Here is a 15,995-nt window from a genome sequence, read left to right as displayed (position 1 = left end):
CCTGATTTCTCTCTCTGTTGGTTCATTGTTAGTATATAGGAAAGCCACAGATTTCTGTGTGTTGATTTTGTATCCTGCAACTTTGCTGTATTCCGATATCAGTTCTAGTAGTTTTGGGGTGGAGTCTTTAGGGTTTTTTATGTACAGTATCATGTCATCTGCAAATAGTGACAGTTTAACTTCTTCTTTACCAATCTGGATTCCTTGTATTTCTTTATTTTGTCTGATTGCCGTGGCTAGGACCTCCAGTACTATGTTAAATAACAGTGGAGAGAGTGGGCATCCCTGTCTAGTTCCCGATCTCAGAGGAAATGCTTTCAGCTTCTCGCTGTTCAATATAATGTTGGCTGTGGGTTTATCATAGATGGCCTTTATTATGTTGAGGTACTTGCCCTCTATTCCCATTTTGCTGAGAGTTTTTAACATGAATGGATGTTGAACTTTGTCAAATGCTTTTTCAGCATCTATGGAGATGATCATGTGGTTTTTGTCTTTCTTTTTGTTGATGTGGTGGATGATGTTGATGGACTTTCGAATGTTGTACCATCCTTGCATCCCTGGAATGAATCCCACTTGGTCATAGTGTATGATCCTTTTGATGTATTTTTGAATTCGGTTTGCTAATATTTTGTTGAGTATTTTTGCATCTACGTTCATCAGGGATATTGGTCTGTAGTTTTCTTTTTTGGTGGGGTCTTTGCCTGGTTTTGGTATTAGGGTGATGTTAGCTTCATAGAATGAGTTTGGGAGTGTCCCCTCCTCCTCTATTTTTTGGAAAACTTTAAGGAGAATGGGTATTATGTCTTCCCTGTATGTCTGATAAAATTCCGAGGTAAATCCATCTGGCCCGGGGGTTTTGTTCTTTGGTAGTTTTTTGATTACCTCTTCAATTTCGTTGCTGGTAATTGGTCTGTTTAGATTTTCTGTTTCTTCCTGGGTCAATCTTGGAAGGTTATATTTTTCTAGGAAGTTGTCCATTTCTCCTAGGTTTCCCAGCTTGTTAGCATATAGGTTTTCATAGTATTCTCCAATAATTCTTTGCATTTCCGTGGGGTCCGTCGTGATTTTTCCTTTCTCGTTTCTGATACTGTTGATTTGTGTTGACTCTCTTTTCTTCTTAATAAGTCTGGCTAGAGGCTTATCTATTTTGTTTATTTTCTCGAAGAACCAGCTCTTGGTTTCATTGATTTTTGCTATTGTTTTATTCTTCTCAATTTTATTTATTTCTTCTCTGATCTTTATTATGTCCCTCCTTCTGCTGACCTTAGGCCTCATCTGTTCTTCTTTTTCCAATTTCGATAATTGTGACATTAGACCATTCATTTGGGATTGCTCTTCCTTTTTTAAATATGCTTGGATTGCTATATACTTTCCTCTTAAGACTGCTTTTGCTGTGTCCCACAGAAGTTGGGGCTTAGTGTTGTTGTTGTCATTTGTTTCCATATATTGCTGGATCTCCATTTTGATTTGGTCATTGATCCATTGATTATTTAGGAGCGTGTTGTTAAGCCTCCATGTGTTCGTGAGCCTCTTTGCTTTCTTTGTACAGTTTATTTCTAGTTTTATGCCTTTGTGGTCTGAAAAGTTGGTTGGTAGGATTTCAATCTTTTGGAATTTTCTGAGGCTCTTTTTGTGGCCTAGTATGTGGTCTATTCTGGAGAATGTTCCATGTGCACTTGAGAAGAATGTATATCCCGCTGCTTTTGGATGTAGAGTTCTATAGATGTCTATTAGGTCCATCTCCTCTACTGTGTTGTTCAGTGCTTCCGTGTCCTTACTTATTTTCTGCCCAGTGGATCTATCCTTTGGGGTGAGTGGTGTGTTGAAGTCTCCTAGAATGAATGCATTGCAGTCTATATCCCCCTTTAGTTCTGTTAGTATTTGTTTCACATATGCTGGTGCTCCTGTGTTGGGTGCATATATATTTAGAATGGTTATATCCTCTTGTTTGACTGAGCCCTTTATCATTATGTAGTGTCCTTCTTTATCTCTTGTTACTTTCTTTGTTTTGAAGTCTATTTTGTCTGATATTAGTACTGCAACCCCTGCTTTCTTCTCACTGTTGTTTGCTTGAAATATGTTTTTCCATCCCTTGACTTTTAGTCTGTACATGTCTTTGGGTTTGAGGTGAGTTTCTTGTAAGCAGCATATAGATGGGTCTTACTTTTTTATCCATTCTGTTACTCTGTGTCTTTTGATTGGTGCATTCAACCCATTAACATTTAGGGTGACTATTGAAAGATATGTACTTATTGCCATTGCAGGCTTTAAATTCGTGGTTACCAAAGGTTCAAGGTTAGCCTCTTTAGTATCTTACTGCCTAACTTAGGTCGCTTATTGAGCTGTTATATACACTGTCTGGAGATTCTTTTCTTCTCTCCCTTCTTGTTCCTCCTCCTCGATTCTTCATATGTTGGGTGTTTTGTGCTGTGCTCTTTCTAGGAGTGCTCCCATCTAGAGCAGTCCCTGTAAGATGTTCTGTAGAGGTGGTTTGTGGAAAGCAAATTCCCTCAGCTTTTGTTTGTCTGGGAATTGTTTAATCCCACCGTCATATTTGAATGATAGTCGTGCTGGATACAGTATCCTTGGTTCAAGGCCCTTCTGTTTCATTGTATTGAATATATCATGCCATTCTCTTCTGGCCTGTAGGGTTTCTGTTGAGAAATCTGACGTTAGCCTGATGGGTTTCCCTTTATAGGTGACCTTTTTCTCTCTAGCTGCCTTTAACACTCTTTCCTTGTCCTTGATCTTTGCCATTTTAATTATTATGTGTCTTGGTGTTGCCCTTCTTGGATCCTTTCTGTTGGGGGTTCTGTGTATTTCCGTGGTCTGTTGGATTACTTCCTCCCCCAGTGTGGGGAAGTTTTCAGCAATTATTTCTTCTAAGATACTTTCCATTTCTTTGCCTCTCTCTTCTTCTTCTGGGACCCCTATAATACGGATATTGCTCCTTTTAGATTGGTCACACAGTTCTCTTAATATTGTTTCATTCCTGGAGATCCTTTTGTCTCTCTCTATGTCAGCTTCTATGCGTTCCTGTTCTCTGATTTCAATTCCATCAATGGCCTCTTGCATTCTATCCATTCTGCTTATAAACCCTTCCAGAGTTTGTTTCATTTCTGCGATCTCCTTTCTGGCATCTGTGATCTCTTTCCGGACTTCATCCCATTTTTCTTGCGTATTTCTCTGCATCTCTGTCAGCATGTTTATGATTCTTATTTTGAATTCTTTGTCAGGAAGACTGGTTAGGTCTGTCTCCTTCTCTGGTGTTGTCTCTGTGATCTTTGTCTGCCTGTAGCTTTGCCTTTTCATGGTGATAGGAATAGTCTGCAGAACTGGGACGAGTGACGGCTGGAAGGACTTCCTTTCTTGTTGGTTTGTGGCCCTCCTCTCCTGGGAGAACAGCAGCCTCTAGTGGCTTGTGCTGCGCAGCTGCGCGCAGACAGGGTTTCTGCTTCCTGCCCGGCTGCTATGGAGTTAATCTCCGCTGTTGCTGTGGGCGTGGCCTGGCTCGGGCAGCTACTCCAAAATGGTGGAGTCGCGTTGGAGCAGGAGCTGCTGGGAGGCTATTTATCTCCGTAAGGGGCCTGCCTGCTCCCTGCAGCCCAGGGGTTAGGGTGCCCAGAGATCCCGGATTCCCTACCTCTGGATTAAGTGGCCCGCCCTGCCCCTTTAAGACTTCCAAAAAGCACCCGCCAAAACAAAACAACGACCACAAAAAAAACAAGAAAAAAAAATTTTTTTAATTAAAAAAAAAAAAAAATTTTTTTTAATTAAAAAAAAAAAAAAAGGTGGTCGTTCGTTTTTCTTTATTCTCCGGTGCCAGCCTCAGGCCTCTGCTCACCGGTCTTTCTGCCCTGTTTCCCTAATATTGGGGTCCCTGTCCCTTTAAGACTTCCAAAAAGCGCTCGCCAAACAAAGCAGCAAAAAAGCAAAAAAAAAAAAAAAAATGGTCGCGCGCTTTTCTTATGTCCTCTGTCGCCCAGCCTCCAGTGCCTGCTCACTGTTCTTGCTGCCTTGTTTTCCCAGTATCGAGGGCCCTGCACTCTGTCCCGGATGGCTGGGGCTGGGTGTTCGGCAGCCCTGGGCTCCGTCTCCCTCCCGCTCTGCCTGCTCTTCTCCCGCCGGGAGCTGGGGGGAGGGGCGCTCGGCTCCCGCGGGGCCGGGGCTTGTATCTTACCCCCTTCGCGAGACACTGGGTTCTCTCAGGTGCGGATGTGGTCTGGATATTGTCCTGTGTCCTCTGGTCTTTATTCTAGGAAGGGTTGTCTTTGTTATATTTTCATAGATATATGCTGTTTTGGGAGGAGATTTCCGCTGCTCTACTCACGCCGCCATCTTCCGCCCCCTCCCAAAACCTTATTTTTGAATGACAAAAGCTAAATATCACCCTAGTCTGTCACTTTGCAGTCCTTCAGTAAGGAGTCTTGATATCCCCCCAAGGAGATGACTGGCTCTTGTGAACTGAGGCAAAAGTAAAATGCCTAAGCACATGAATTGTTTTAAAGATATCACACCTCACAATTACTAAGCTTCTTTTGAGTGCCAGACGCTGTCATAGTTCCTGGCAGAACAAAGTTGAGTATATGGCATCTTCCCTGAAAGGCAAATCTAATGGGGTCATCTGTAAGATGAAGAGTTGGGACCAGATCGGTGTTTCTCCAGAAAACGCTGTTTGCATTTGGGGCAGGACAATTTTTTAGTCTGCAGAATTGCTGCCCTGTATTTTGCAGGGCATTTAGCATTCCTCTTCCTTGATATTTTTGTTCATTTGCTAAGGCTGTTCTACAGATTCATTAATTTCCACATCTACTTTAAATAGTTACAAATCCCTGCCTGCCTGCCAATTTTGGCCATCATTTTCTGATGACAGGTGTGATGGTTCTCTGAGAAAAGTGCTTCCTTTACTGACTTCAGTGGAAATCCAATGCATTACTTGTCCCATTAGGTAAAGCTGATAATATCATCTCTCTTTCAGAGTTTGCTTGCCCGAAAGCAATATACTGTTAAACTCAGGCCGATAGACTTAAAAATATTATTTATACAATTGCCTACCTAGATTGAATACCTTTTTTGACAACTGAATATCATAAAAATCAATAACATTTTGTGTTGAGATCTAAACTAAAAAATATTTAATGAGAAATTTAGAGTGAAGAGGAGTCTTGGGGAACTAAAGATGTGTTCTAGATAGAAGTAAAGTATGACTCTGCAGCCAAGCTGCCATTATGATATGGAACAGGTTATTAACCAGGAAGTATTTTGCATGTAATTTCCTTATTAATACTAGTCCATATTAATACCAAGCACAGTCATATGGATATTCCATATATGTTATAATTTAATTGAATATTGTTAAAAGGCAATTAAAATATCAGTATATTTCTGCAGCTCTTCATCTTCACACAGACACATACCTCTTGATCCAACCTGGAGACAGAGATCCACCTAAATGAGAAATGCTCATGGACTAACCTAGGAGAGTGACAGTGGGAGTGAGGCGTAATGGACATATTCGAGACTTATTTAGGAGGTGGGTCAAAATTTGGTGACTGGTCGGTTATGGGGTAAGGGAATAGTCAAAGATGGTGTCCAGGATGTGACTTGGGTAACTTGTCCCCTGGGCTGGCATCCACTGCAGTAGGAAATACAGGAGAAGGAATGGGTTCATGAATTCAAAAGAGAGCTACAGGGCATGACAAGATCTCATTGAGGGCCTTCAATCCCTCTACCTCCTAGAGGCTTTGTAATTATCCTCAAATTCTTTGTGTCCTCAAAATGTGAGATTAGAATACTAAGCCCTAGATCATACAGGGGTTTGTGGGGATGAGGTGAATATATTTGACAGTGTCTGGGCCCAGGAAGGCACTCCCCAGATACTCTTCTTCTTCACCTACTTCCCTGCTTCCAACTCCGGGCCTATGATTCCACAGATGCAGTTCAACCTGGCCCTTGAGAATACCAATATCTACAGGGACAGGTTAAGAGACAAAGGATAAAATGCAGGCGCTGAATGAGGGAACACTTGGTAGGTGCCCACTAATGGTAGATCAATTTGAAACTAGAGGGCAGGGGCACAGTTGGAGGTAGGAGGTTGGTAAGAGAAAGCAGGTGAAATTGTCTTGGAGAAATTTTGCTGTTTTCACAGTTTTGACCGGTAACTACTCTGCTTCCCAGCATTTGGTATATTTAGAAAGGAATCGAGCCCTTGGGCCATGCTTTGTAACATGGACTCAAATTTCCAAATGGTGTCTTGTCTTACAGGTTCCTGCATAATTTGAGTCCAGTTTGGTAGGTTTCTACAGCTCTGTGGCTGCAAGAGCTAGAACTGGCCCTGAGAACTGGACTTCTCCATAGTCAGGAGTGAGGCCTGCCTAATCTTGATCTTTAGTCTTCTGGAGGAAGATTGATTTACTAGGGTGGGTGCCAAGATGAGCAGATATGAAGACAACTAATCTTAAAGAAAATATGTGGCCAAGGAGGAGGCATGACCCTTAAGATTCTGGAAAGTGGTACCTGGCACCCAGGACAATAGTGTCTATTTCCCTCCTTCAATAGTTAATTCCAAATGGTTCACATTGAGAGTATCAGTGCTCATAATCCCGTTACATCCAGGTTCATACTTGTTCAGTCTAATTGGTACAAATATCACTTTATGTTTGCCTAAAGAGTGTTTGAGTTTATAGAAGGTTGGGTTGCTGAGAAGCATAATTTACCTTTTGCGGCAGTCTCACCAAACGGCTGTCTCTGGAGCCACCTGTGACACAGTTTAGAATCTTGAGCATCTAATATGACAAAAAAAGAGCCATCCAAGCTGGTATGAGATGGGCACAATCTAGATTCTGCTTTGCTGATCTCTTTGACTTGCTGTAGTCCCAGAATCAAATGATCCTGGACATTTATTCCCCCTCCCAACCTCTACACCTGCTTCCCCTGGCCACCTTCAAAAATGATGGTGCAATCTCCTTGGTATCAATTTTGATACAGGTGATCCTTTGCACTGGGGCATCTATGGTTCTTGGGTTTCTGATATCTTTGCTGCCCTGAGCCAGCCTATATGCCCTCCCTAAGCCAAGTCTCTACTCTGACTCCACCCTGGAGGTGCCGAGTCAGTCAAACAGGAATTTGGAGCAGCGACTGTTTTAGTAACAATTGTTTGTGTGTAGTCCCAGGCCAAATAATGCAGGGAGAATTGGCAGGGGTATGATGAAGAAAAGGAGCCAGAGATCTGCTGAAAGCACCAGAAAGCCCACCACTCAAAGTGTTCAAAATAATCCTCAGAGTTCTGGGAGATGGGCATCACTGTGCCCACATTCCTGAGGCTTGGAGGATTCCTGCCACTTTAATCACATCCCTGCAAAGGATAAAACCTGACAACGGGCAACCAAGTGCAAGGTGTTCTGATCATGTCATCAGACCAGAACTCTATTAGTAAACTTGAGTAGCAAAATACCATATCAAAATACTATGGACTTGTGGGTGGCTTAAACAACAGAAATTAATTTTCTCACAGTTCTGGAGTCTGCATGTCTGAAATGAGGGTGACAGCACTGCTGGCTTCTGGTGAGAAGCTCTCTTCCTGGCTTGCAGACAGCTGCCTTCTGACTTGAGTCACCACATGGGAGAGAAAGAGAGGGAGTGAGCAAGCGAGCAAAGTCCTCTGTGGCTCTTCCTATTAAGGGCACTAATCCCATCATGGAGCCACACCTTCATGACTTCCTCTAAACCTCATTATTTTCCAAGGGCCTTACCTCTAAATTCCACCACATTGGAGATAGGGCTTTAACATATGAACAGGAAGGGGAGTAGGGGGGAGCAGGGGTGCACACAATTCAGTCCATAGCAAGTACTATTGTTGGGGTAGGTCGGTTCAGAGACCCACTATCTCTGAGACCCAGAATTCCTGGGCTGCTCAGTCCACCGTCCCAGGACTGCTTGCCTTAGACATTTCTTAAGTCAATAGTAAGTCCTTATGGTTTAAAGCATGTATGTCAGGTCTTCTGTAATGTGAAGCTAAAAACACTCTCGGAGGATCCCACATGCAGACAGTTTCTGCTGTTATTCTCATTGACACTGATGTCTGGAAGCAGTCATGGCTGGAGAAAGGCAGAAGCCCAGTCTACCAGTACCCTGTATCAGCTAGCCAGGGGCCAGGCCGATCTATCTGTAACTCAGGGGGAAAATTCCGGGCAACATACCCGTGAAACCAAAATCAGTCAAAAGGAGAAATAAAGTGGGAGAAACGCATTTATTGCTTACAAGCAGTCGTCTGTCCACTTCTGCTTTCCTGTGTCTCTCCCGACTGGCTGCCTGGCTGCCAGAGAGGGGGCCTGGGGGCCCACCCAATCTCCCTGGTCCAGAGATGCTCTCTGCTGACCCTTGTAGTTACCATTGATATGAAGATGGCTACTTCTCTCCACCCCTTGGAAACGTTATTGATATGGAGATGCACTAAGGCCAGGCAAGAGATTCTGGAAATATTGCAATTTTACCCACACCATCCAAACTCCTGTTCAGGTTGACCTGTTCAGGAAGTCAACAGCAGGTGACACTAAATGTTTTTGAATAAGTGAGTGAAAGAACAAAGGAGACAAGGAATTAAAAGGAAAAATAATAGTATTTGGTAAATTTTCCAAGCTGCACAATTGAATATGTCCCCAAAGCATACTAGATCTTTTATCCTAGGAGTTTATTTAACTATGCAATATTCACTGTGTAAGTAAAATTGTAATATTTCCAGAAGATGTGACCTGGCTTTAGTGCATCTGCATATCAATAGGCATTCCTCAGGGGAGGAGAGTGGTTCATCTCCATATCCATGGGTAATTACCTGGGCAACTGGAGGGTTTATCTGAACCTCAGAGGTGAGGGGGAGGACTGGTTTTGCTTCTGCCTGAGCAAGAAAGAGAGATGGCCCCAGACTGCAGTTTGAAGGCAATAAGCAGATTTTAAACTTTATTTCTCCCTTTGACCTATTTCAGTTTCAGAGGTATTTTGCCCTGGGATTTCCTCTCCCAGGACTTGCACATTGTTTCCTGCTGTGTTCTATGTACTTGGGCTGTAAGAATAAGATGAGGTTCCTGTGTTCAGAGAATTCTCTTGCTAACCTGGATTACATGTCTACGTAGCTACTATAATATAAGACAATATGGTGAGCAAATTCACTCATGTCTTCATTTTCTAGTCCAGTCAAAGATGTTTATTGAATGCCATCCTCAGGAAGCTTTTAGATGTAAAGGAAAGCCATTCTTTCCTGCTCCTCATGTTCCTGAAACCCCATAAAATAAGAACTTCTATTTTTATGTAACTAGTGGAAGGCACTTTCTATCCTTCACCCCTCTGCCTCAGTCCTTACCCCTTACTCATTTATGGGGTGAAGAAAAGCAACTTATTTGGTAGGTGAGATGGGGTAGACAATGCTGAACGCATGTGTGAATGTAGTTCAGCCCCCCTTGGGCTCTGTAACGTCTTCTTGGCCATAGAACATTTGTCAGCTGCTCTCTGCTTCTTGTGAATGTGGTCATTAGAATTTCTGGGGCAAATTTTTTCTGCCCTGCAACCAGGAGAGCAAAGCCTGTCTAATGCATGAGAAGGCATAGGAAGCCCTGGACCCAAAGCCAGCTCTCCACTCCAGCTTTACCTGTGACAAGCTGGTGATTTTGAGCCTTATCTAATATCCGTATCCATTTCTTAATCGGTCAGGGCCTATGGGGGTGTAGAATACAGTATGATGAGCGTGGTGCAAGTTGGGGAGGAAAACAGTCTAAGTCTTCCTGGGAGAGTCACAGGAGACTAAACCAGGGAGATAATAATACTTAAGCTGAAATGAGGAGTGGGTGAATTCTATACAGACAGAGGGAAGGTAGGGGAGAGGGAGAAGGGTAGGGGTACCTGAAGCTATGACACTGTAGGAGAAACTAAAGGCACAGGCATAGGAAAGAACAAGCTGTGTTCAGAGAAGCGAAACAGCTTGGCATCCAATGGGAAGAGCATGGTGGCTCAAAACAAGGCTGAACAGAAAGGTCTGGAAATTTAGGTAGCCTTTTGCTAGTGTAGGAAAGGAAAAAAATTCTTTGCCTTCTGCCTTTTGAAGTTCTCAGCTGGGGCCTCTGTAACAAACAACAGACTGACAAAAGAAAAACAAACAAGATTATTAACATGTATAACTCAGTTTTATATGCCAGAGACTCGGGGAAAGAGTAACTCAAAGAGGTGTCTTAGAAGTCTGGTTTATATTGCATCTTTGACAAAGAACAATAAATCTGTAGAGAAATGTGAAGACAAAATAAAGCAGTTTTAGGTTTACCAAAGGCAGCAAACCATGGAAAATAAATATATGGGAAGAAACTTGTGTAGTGATATTTGTTTGCAGGTTCCTGTCGTATTGATAGGAATCGTCTAGAATCATCTCCAGTTAAGGAGAAATTATATCCTGCTTTTAGGCAGGGAAGCAAGAGGATAGAGAGAGCTTTCCTTCATTTGTTGCTTCTTAATTACTTTCAGGTTAAAATAATTTTTATGTTCCAGAGGCATATTTTGAGATGACACATTCTGGTTTTCTTCAACAGTGACCCATGTTTGTGACTAAGTGCTTTCAACACCTGTTTCCTGCCAATAAAATCTGGGGACTCCAAAGACCTCTTATCATGTTGTAGTGTCTGTCTCTCTCAGTCCCAGCTGATACAATACTTTCAGAAATCTTGACACTCTATTAGATAAAAGTGACGCCCACACATCTTCATGTTATAACCCTTCTCTGCCTTGGCCTCTTTGTGTGGTTGTTGTGGGACAAGGTCCTTTGGAGTTTTTAGTTGCCCATTGTTTAACATAGAAATTCATCAAGACACACCCTTAGGACCTGTAAAAGGACTTTGGTAATTTGCTGACCCTTATTTAAACCAAAATTTCCTAGAAGTGCCTGATATTTTATCTTTTCCCATTTCTTAATTTTAACATTGTTTTCTATCTGGAGAGGCTGGGATGAGAGAAAAAAATTTGTTTTCAAAGGAGCAGGTTCTAGCTCATATATTCAAGGGTTGCTGTTTTAGCTTGTCTCTCTTCTCTTGCATTTAATCTTAGGCAGTGAGAAGAAGCAGTGTGGCACTTTTATTATTCTATCTTGAAACCTCATTAGCTAGAACAAGGGTCAGCAAAATACTCCTGGTGGGCTTGCTGCCCAATTTTTTGTGAATAGAGTATTATTGCAACACGCCAGTCCCTATTTGCTAGTTTTGCAGATGGCTGCTTTTGTGCAATTATGGCAGAGTTGAGTAGTTGGTATAGCTTACAAGCATGAAATGATCACCTTCTACACCTTTACAGAATGGTGTCACTCACAAGCTCCTTAAGGTCCTTAGTCTTCCACTAACACTACTCGAGGAATTTCCCTTTCCTGCCTGCCACCTGTTCCCATAGGCAATACCACACTTTCTTTAGGTTTCTGTTAAGGCAGCACCACACATCAATGTACTAAATATGTCTGTGGTTGTATAACAAATTCATTCCAAAACCTAGTAGCCTGGAACATAAAATAATCATTTTAGCATTTTTATCTCATAGTTCTGGGGGTAGACTGACTCTGCTAGGTGGTTCTCACTCCGGATTCCATGTGATTGCAGTGTGATGATGGTTGGGGTCTGAAGTCCTCTGAAGCCTTTCTCACGCAAGCCATATAGCCTCACGTGGCTTCTGCGAGTGCCTGGGCTTCCTTGCAGCCCGGTGGCTGGTTCTAAGAGCAGGCAGAAGAATAAGTTATATTTCTTCCCTTCCTCCACACTCTATTGTTTGAGGCAGTTACACAAGGTTATGCAGGTTCAAGGAGAGGAGACATACATGAAGAAGTGATGTCTGAGCTGAAGTCTGAAGGATGAATGGGCTTTAACTTGGTAAAGGGAGCTGACAGAATCACATTATCTTTTGAAAAGAACACTCTGGATTCATTGAGGAGACTGGACGAGAAGGGGCAAAGATGGACAGCTGTAGGATTGTTAGGATGCTACAGAAATCCTTCAGGTGAGGGGTAATAGTTGCTTGAATTCAGGATGGCCCTGGTGGTTGGGAGAAGGGCCTGGATTTGAGAATTGTGTACGAGTACACGATAAATGAAGCTTAGCTATGGATTGTATGCAGGAGGTAAGGAAAAAGGAGAGACTTGTATAACTGGGTGGATGGTTGAGAGAGAATATTGGAAGAGAAACAGGTTTGTTTTATTTTGTGTTTAATGTATATTTGGGAGAAGTAAGAGTAGATTTTGAATTTTGACATTTTGTTTTTGAGGTGTTATTGAGACCTTTGATATGAGATGTCAAGTAGGCCATTGGTTATATGGTGAAGAACTTGGATAGGTAGCCTGGGCTGAAGATACACACTTGCAAGTTGTCTGTGTAGCTGTTATTTTAAAATGTGGGAATGAAAGAGGTTGCCTAGAGAACATTCCAGGATAGAGAGGGTCTAGAATGGCCTTGAGGAACCTCAATATTTAGCGAAGATCAAGCTTGTAAGAAACTAACAGGACTGACTAGAGATATTAGAGGGGAATGAAGAGTGTGGTGTCACCTCAAAAGAGTGTTTCTAGAAGAAAGGAGTTCTCAGCAGTGTCAAAACTCCTGGAAAAGGACTAGGGAACTGAAAAATACCGACTGCACTAACTACACAGAGGTCATTGGTGATCCTGGTGATTTATTGTTTTTGCTGCAGGAGACATGGATTAAAAGGTAGGTGGGAAGAGATAAAATGGAAACCTTGTGAGATTAAAAAAAAAGAAAAGCTGAAGGACTATTTTGAGGTGGGTGTGAGAGAATTGTGCAGTTAGTTGATAGTGTAATAATTCCAAGAAGGTGGGAAGGAAAGTGAATACCAGAGAAGGGCTTGTTTTAAATAGGAAGGACCAATCCTCTGTTGAACAGAAGGGAAGAAAGAGGGTGGCGGGGCTGCAGTCTTAAGATTTGTATATTTGATATGGGGGAGATGAAAGGATTGGCTTCTATTTTTTCTGTAATGAAAGAGGAGAGTTTGCTTCTCCGGGTGTTATTAATACGGGTGTCTTGTAAACTAATTGCTTTATATATGGAAGGATGCCTGTTTCACAGATTGGGGTGTGTGTGTGTGTGTGTGTGTGTGTCTCGGTTCACAGCGGTGGGAACAGAAACAACAGGCGCTTAGGAAATAATTCATTTTTATTCTAATGGTGATGATATATTCGATGATGCTCTGATGGCAAGGGAAAGTACAAGCTCCAGTCGGGCCCCTACTGTAAGGATTCTGGGTGAGGAATGAGAATCACCGCGCGCCAACACCAGAGGGCACAAGGCACGGCGATCCACCAGCGCGCTCCTTCTGGTCCAGGACCCTGCGGGTTAAGATCAACGAGAGCGAGCCTGCACCGTTTCCTAGAGAGGCTCGGACCAAGCCGGGGAGGCGGGGAAATTTCCTATTTCCGTGCGCCGGGTTTGGGAGTGTGGGACCCTCGGGTGTGGGGTCAGAGGGAGCCGAGGCTCCTTCCTCCCTGAGCGCTGGGCCTACTGGGGGTGCAGGGCGCCTTTTGGGTAGCGCTCAGAACAGTGAGTTCCTTCTCAGGGGGAAGCGGGTCGAGGGCTGCGGGCAGGAGGAGTGGAAGCCGCAGCGCCCAGGCTGCGGTGTCCGCCCGGAGGGGGACCCCCTGCTGCGAGGGGCGCAGGCCCAGCCTCTCCCGTCGCGAGGCCGCCGCGCCCCCCGCGCCTGCGTGGTCCCTAAAGGATCTTGTCGGCTGGATCTGGTCTCTTGGAACTTACCTCGCAGTGTACCCCAGTTGTGCCCCCTGTCAACGGTTCTTAAAGCTAAGTTTCAGGCAGCGCATCTTTGGAAGACATTCTCATCCCAAGCATGGCCCCATCCTATTCACTCTTTGCTTTAAGACACTGGAAGCAGCCCTTCTCTGTGGAATGACAGCCTTTTAATACTGTTAATGGCCTTGAGTAGGCTACCGCTTTGCTGAGCCACTGTTCCTGAGGGTTCATCTACTACCAAAATTAATGGTTTCTTAGGGAAAATGATGGCGCTGCTTCCTTTGTAAAGACTTCCGTGGAAACGTGTAACTCATGCGGCGGAACACTATTCCATTCGAACACTTAAAAAATTAATATGTACAGTTCTTTTTTTTTTTTATCCCACTCAAACACTGGGGATATTTGTGATTTAGACTAGTTTCACCTTTTCCTATAACAAATCCCTAGTTGCTGAGGGTGCTAAGGGAATGCCAGCTCCCTTTGACATAAAGTCTTGGAATGTAAATCTGTTTTCTAGAAATCCAGTCAATATATTCCAAAGTAAGGGTCCTCCTTAAGGATCATTTGCAGTTTGGGTTTATTCCCCGCTGTGTTTCCTGCTCTAAGTTTACTGTAATAGATAAGAGTGTGAAAGACGATGTCCAAACAGGCCTGGGACTGAGTACTACTCTCCCACTTTCTGGCCCTGTGCCCTTGGGAAAGTTTCTAATGCCTTTTTTGCTCATCTAATGCTGGTTATTGTTCATACACCTCTGAGGGCTGTTGTGAGAATTAAATGAGAAATACACATATTTAGTTCAGTGCCTGGCACATGAGAAGCAGTAGTAGGGTGAAAATGATAAATATACCTTTTTTTGTTTGTTTTCCATATGTGTGCCTTTATATATCCTTTTAGACTCTCATTTTTCCTGTATTATATTAGTCTGTAGATCCTGAAATGGATGTCAAGTCCATATATTGCCCTTCAGTAATAGATCACATTTTTCAGTCTCTTAAAGTAGGTCAGGGATTGTAGTTAGCTACAAAAGCTAAAGTTTAGGCTGAAAGACACAATTGTGATTATGAACTTAGAGAGTCAGAGACAAGGAAAAGATCCTTCATTAGCCTCCCTTTTGTGTTTAGGGGTTATTGGCTGTGATTATTCCAGCCCTCTTTTGTCCTAATTTCTTGTTATATAAATCTTAAGTTTTGAAATTGACAAAGTTTTCGTTCTCCATCAAGGATGAAGTTATTCTTTCTATACAGTGTGCTTTCTCTGTAGCTAATACTTATAGCAGCATATTGATTCTTTAAAGTCTTCTTGGTGCTTTATCCACAAAACAAATTTGTTTCTTCAATTATAAATGTTTTTTATCTCTGAGTGGACAGCGAATATTAGCATTCTAGTTTTGAAGCTTGATCCTCAGACTTAATGTGAAGATTGAATTTTTTATTGTTATTTCCTTAGAAAAGGTAAATTGGATTAACCCTTAATTCTAAACACTTGGCATCTGAGATAAGATTTTCTAAAAGGACTTCTAAAGACTGTGTTTCTTATTTTTAGGATGGTTCACAAACCATTATGTGCCTACAATTGTTATGTTACAATGGTTGGGAAGGAAGGAAGGAAGAATAAATTTTAACAAATGCCTGCAAACCTAACCTCTTTCCTTCCACAGGATTTGTGATCCCTAACCTGGCTGTGATCACTGTGATGGAGAAAGAACAAAAACTATTGGTCTCAGATTCTAATGGCTTCATGGAAAGGGAGAATTTGAAAAGCCCTTTTACAGGTGAGGGGTCAAGAAGATGATATGAATCCTTTGGAGATTCATCTTAAGATGTGCTACAGAGTGCATAGAAAGACTAGGACATTAGAATGAGAGAAACTTTAATCTGAGTCCCTGCTGTGTCACTTACAAGCTATATTAACTCTTACAACCTCACTTTTTTCATCTTTAAGTGAATGTTAATATCTGTCTCACATATTTTTCAGGATTAATGAGATACCATGTACAAATTTATTTATTTCTTAATAAATAATGGGCATTGAAAGGAAAGGAGCGACACAGCAGCAATTCACGGGAGAATTCCGCTTTATTAGGGAAAGGTGCTGGGTTATATAGGAAGGGGCATGGGGTGATTGAGGTGTCACTTCTACGGGGCTGGTGGCTATTGGCTAGGTGCTGGGATTAGGGGGGCGAGGGGTGATTGGGCTTCAGGTGGCGCCGGCGGGAACCGAGGACCCGGAAG

At 42.7% G+C, this 15,995-nt stretch overlaps 1 protein-coding gene across 1 annotated transcript in view; it reads left to right on the top strand.

Moving 5' to 3' along the window:
- LOC130683269 (serine/threonine-protein kinase TAO1-like) overlaps window positions 1–15,995 on the top strand; it is a 92,831-nt gene that overhangs the window by 69,851 nt on the left and 6,985 nt on the right. Inside the window, exon 14 of the mRNA XM_057499526.1 lies at window positions 15,422–15,535. Within this exon, the coding sequence (XP_057355509.1) occupies window positions 15,422–15,535 (114 nt within the window). The remainder of the gene's footprint in view (window positions 1–15,421; window positions 15,536–15,995) is intronic.

The sequence above is a fragment of the Manis pentadactyla genome, chromosome 4, assembly GCF_030020395.1.
Source record: "Manis pentadactyla isolate mManPen7 chromosome 4, mManPen7.hap1, whole genome shotgun sequence".
NCBI classification, from domain to species: Eukaryota; Metazoa; Chordata; class Mammalia; order Pholidota; family Manidae; genus Manis; species Manis pentadactyla.
This window is presented reverse-complemented; position numbering and strand designations above follow the sequence as displayed.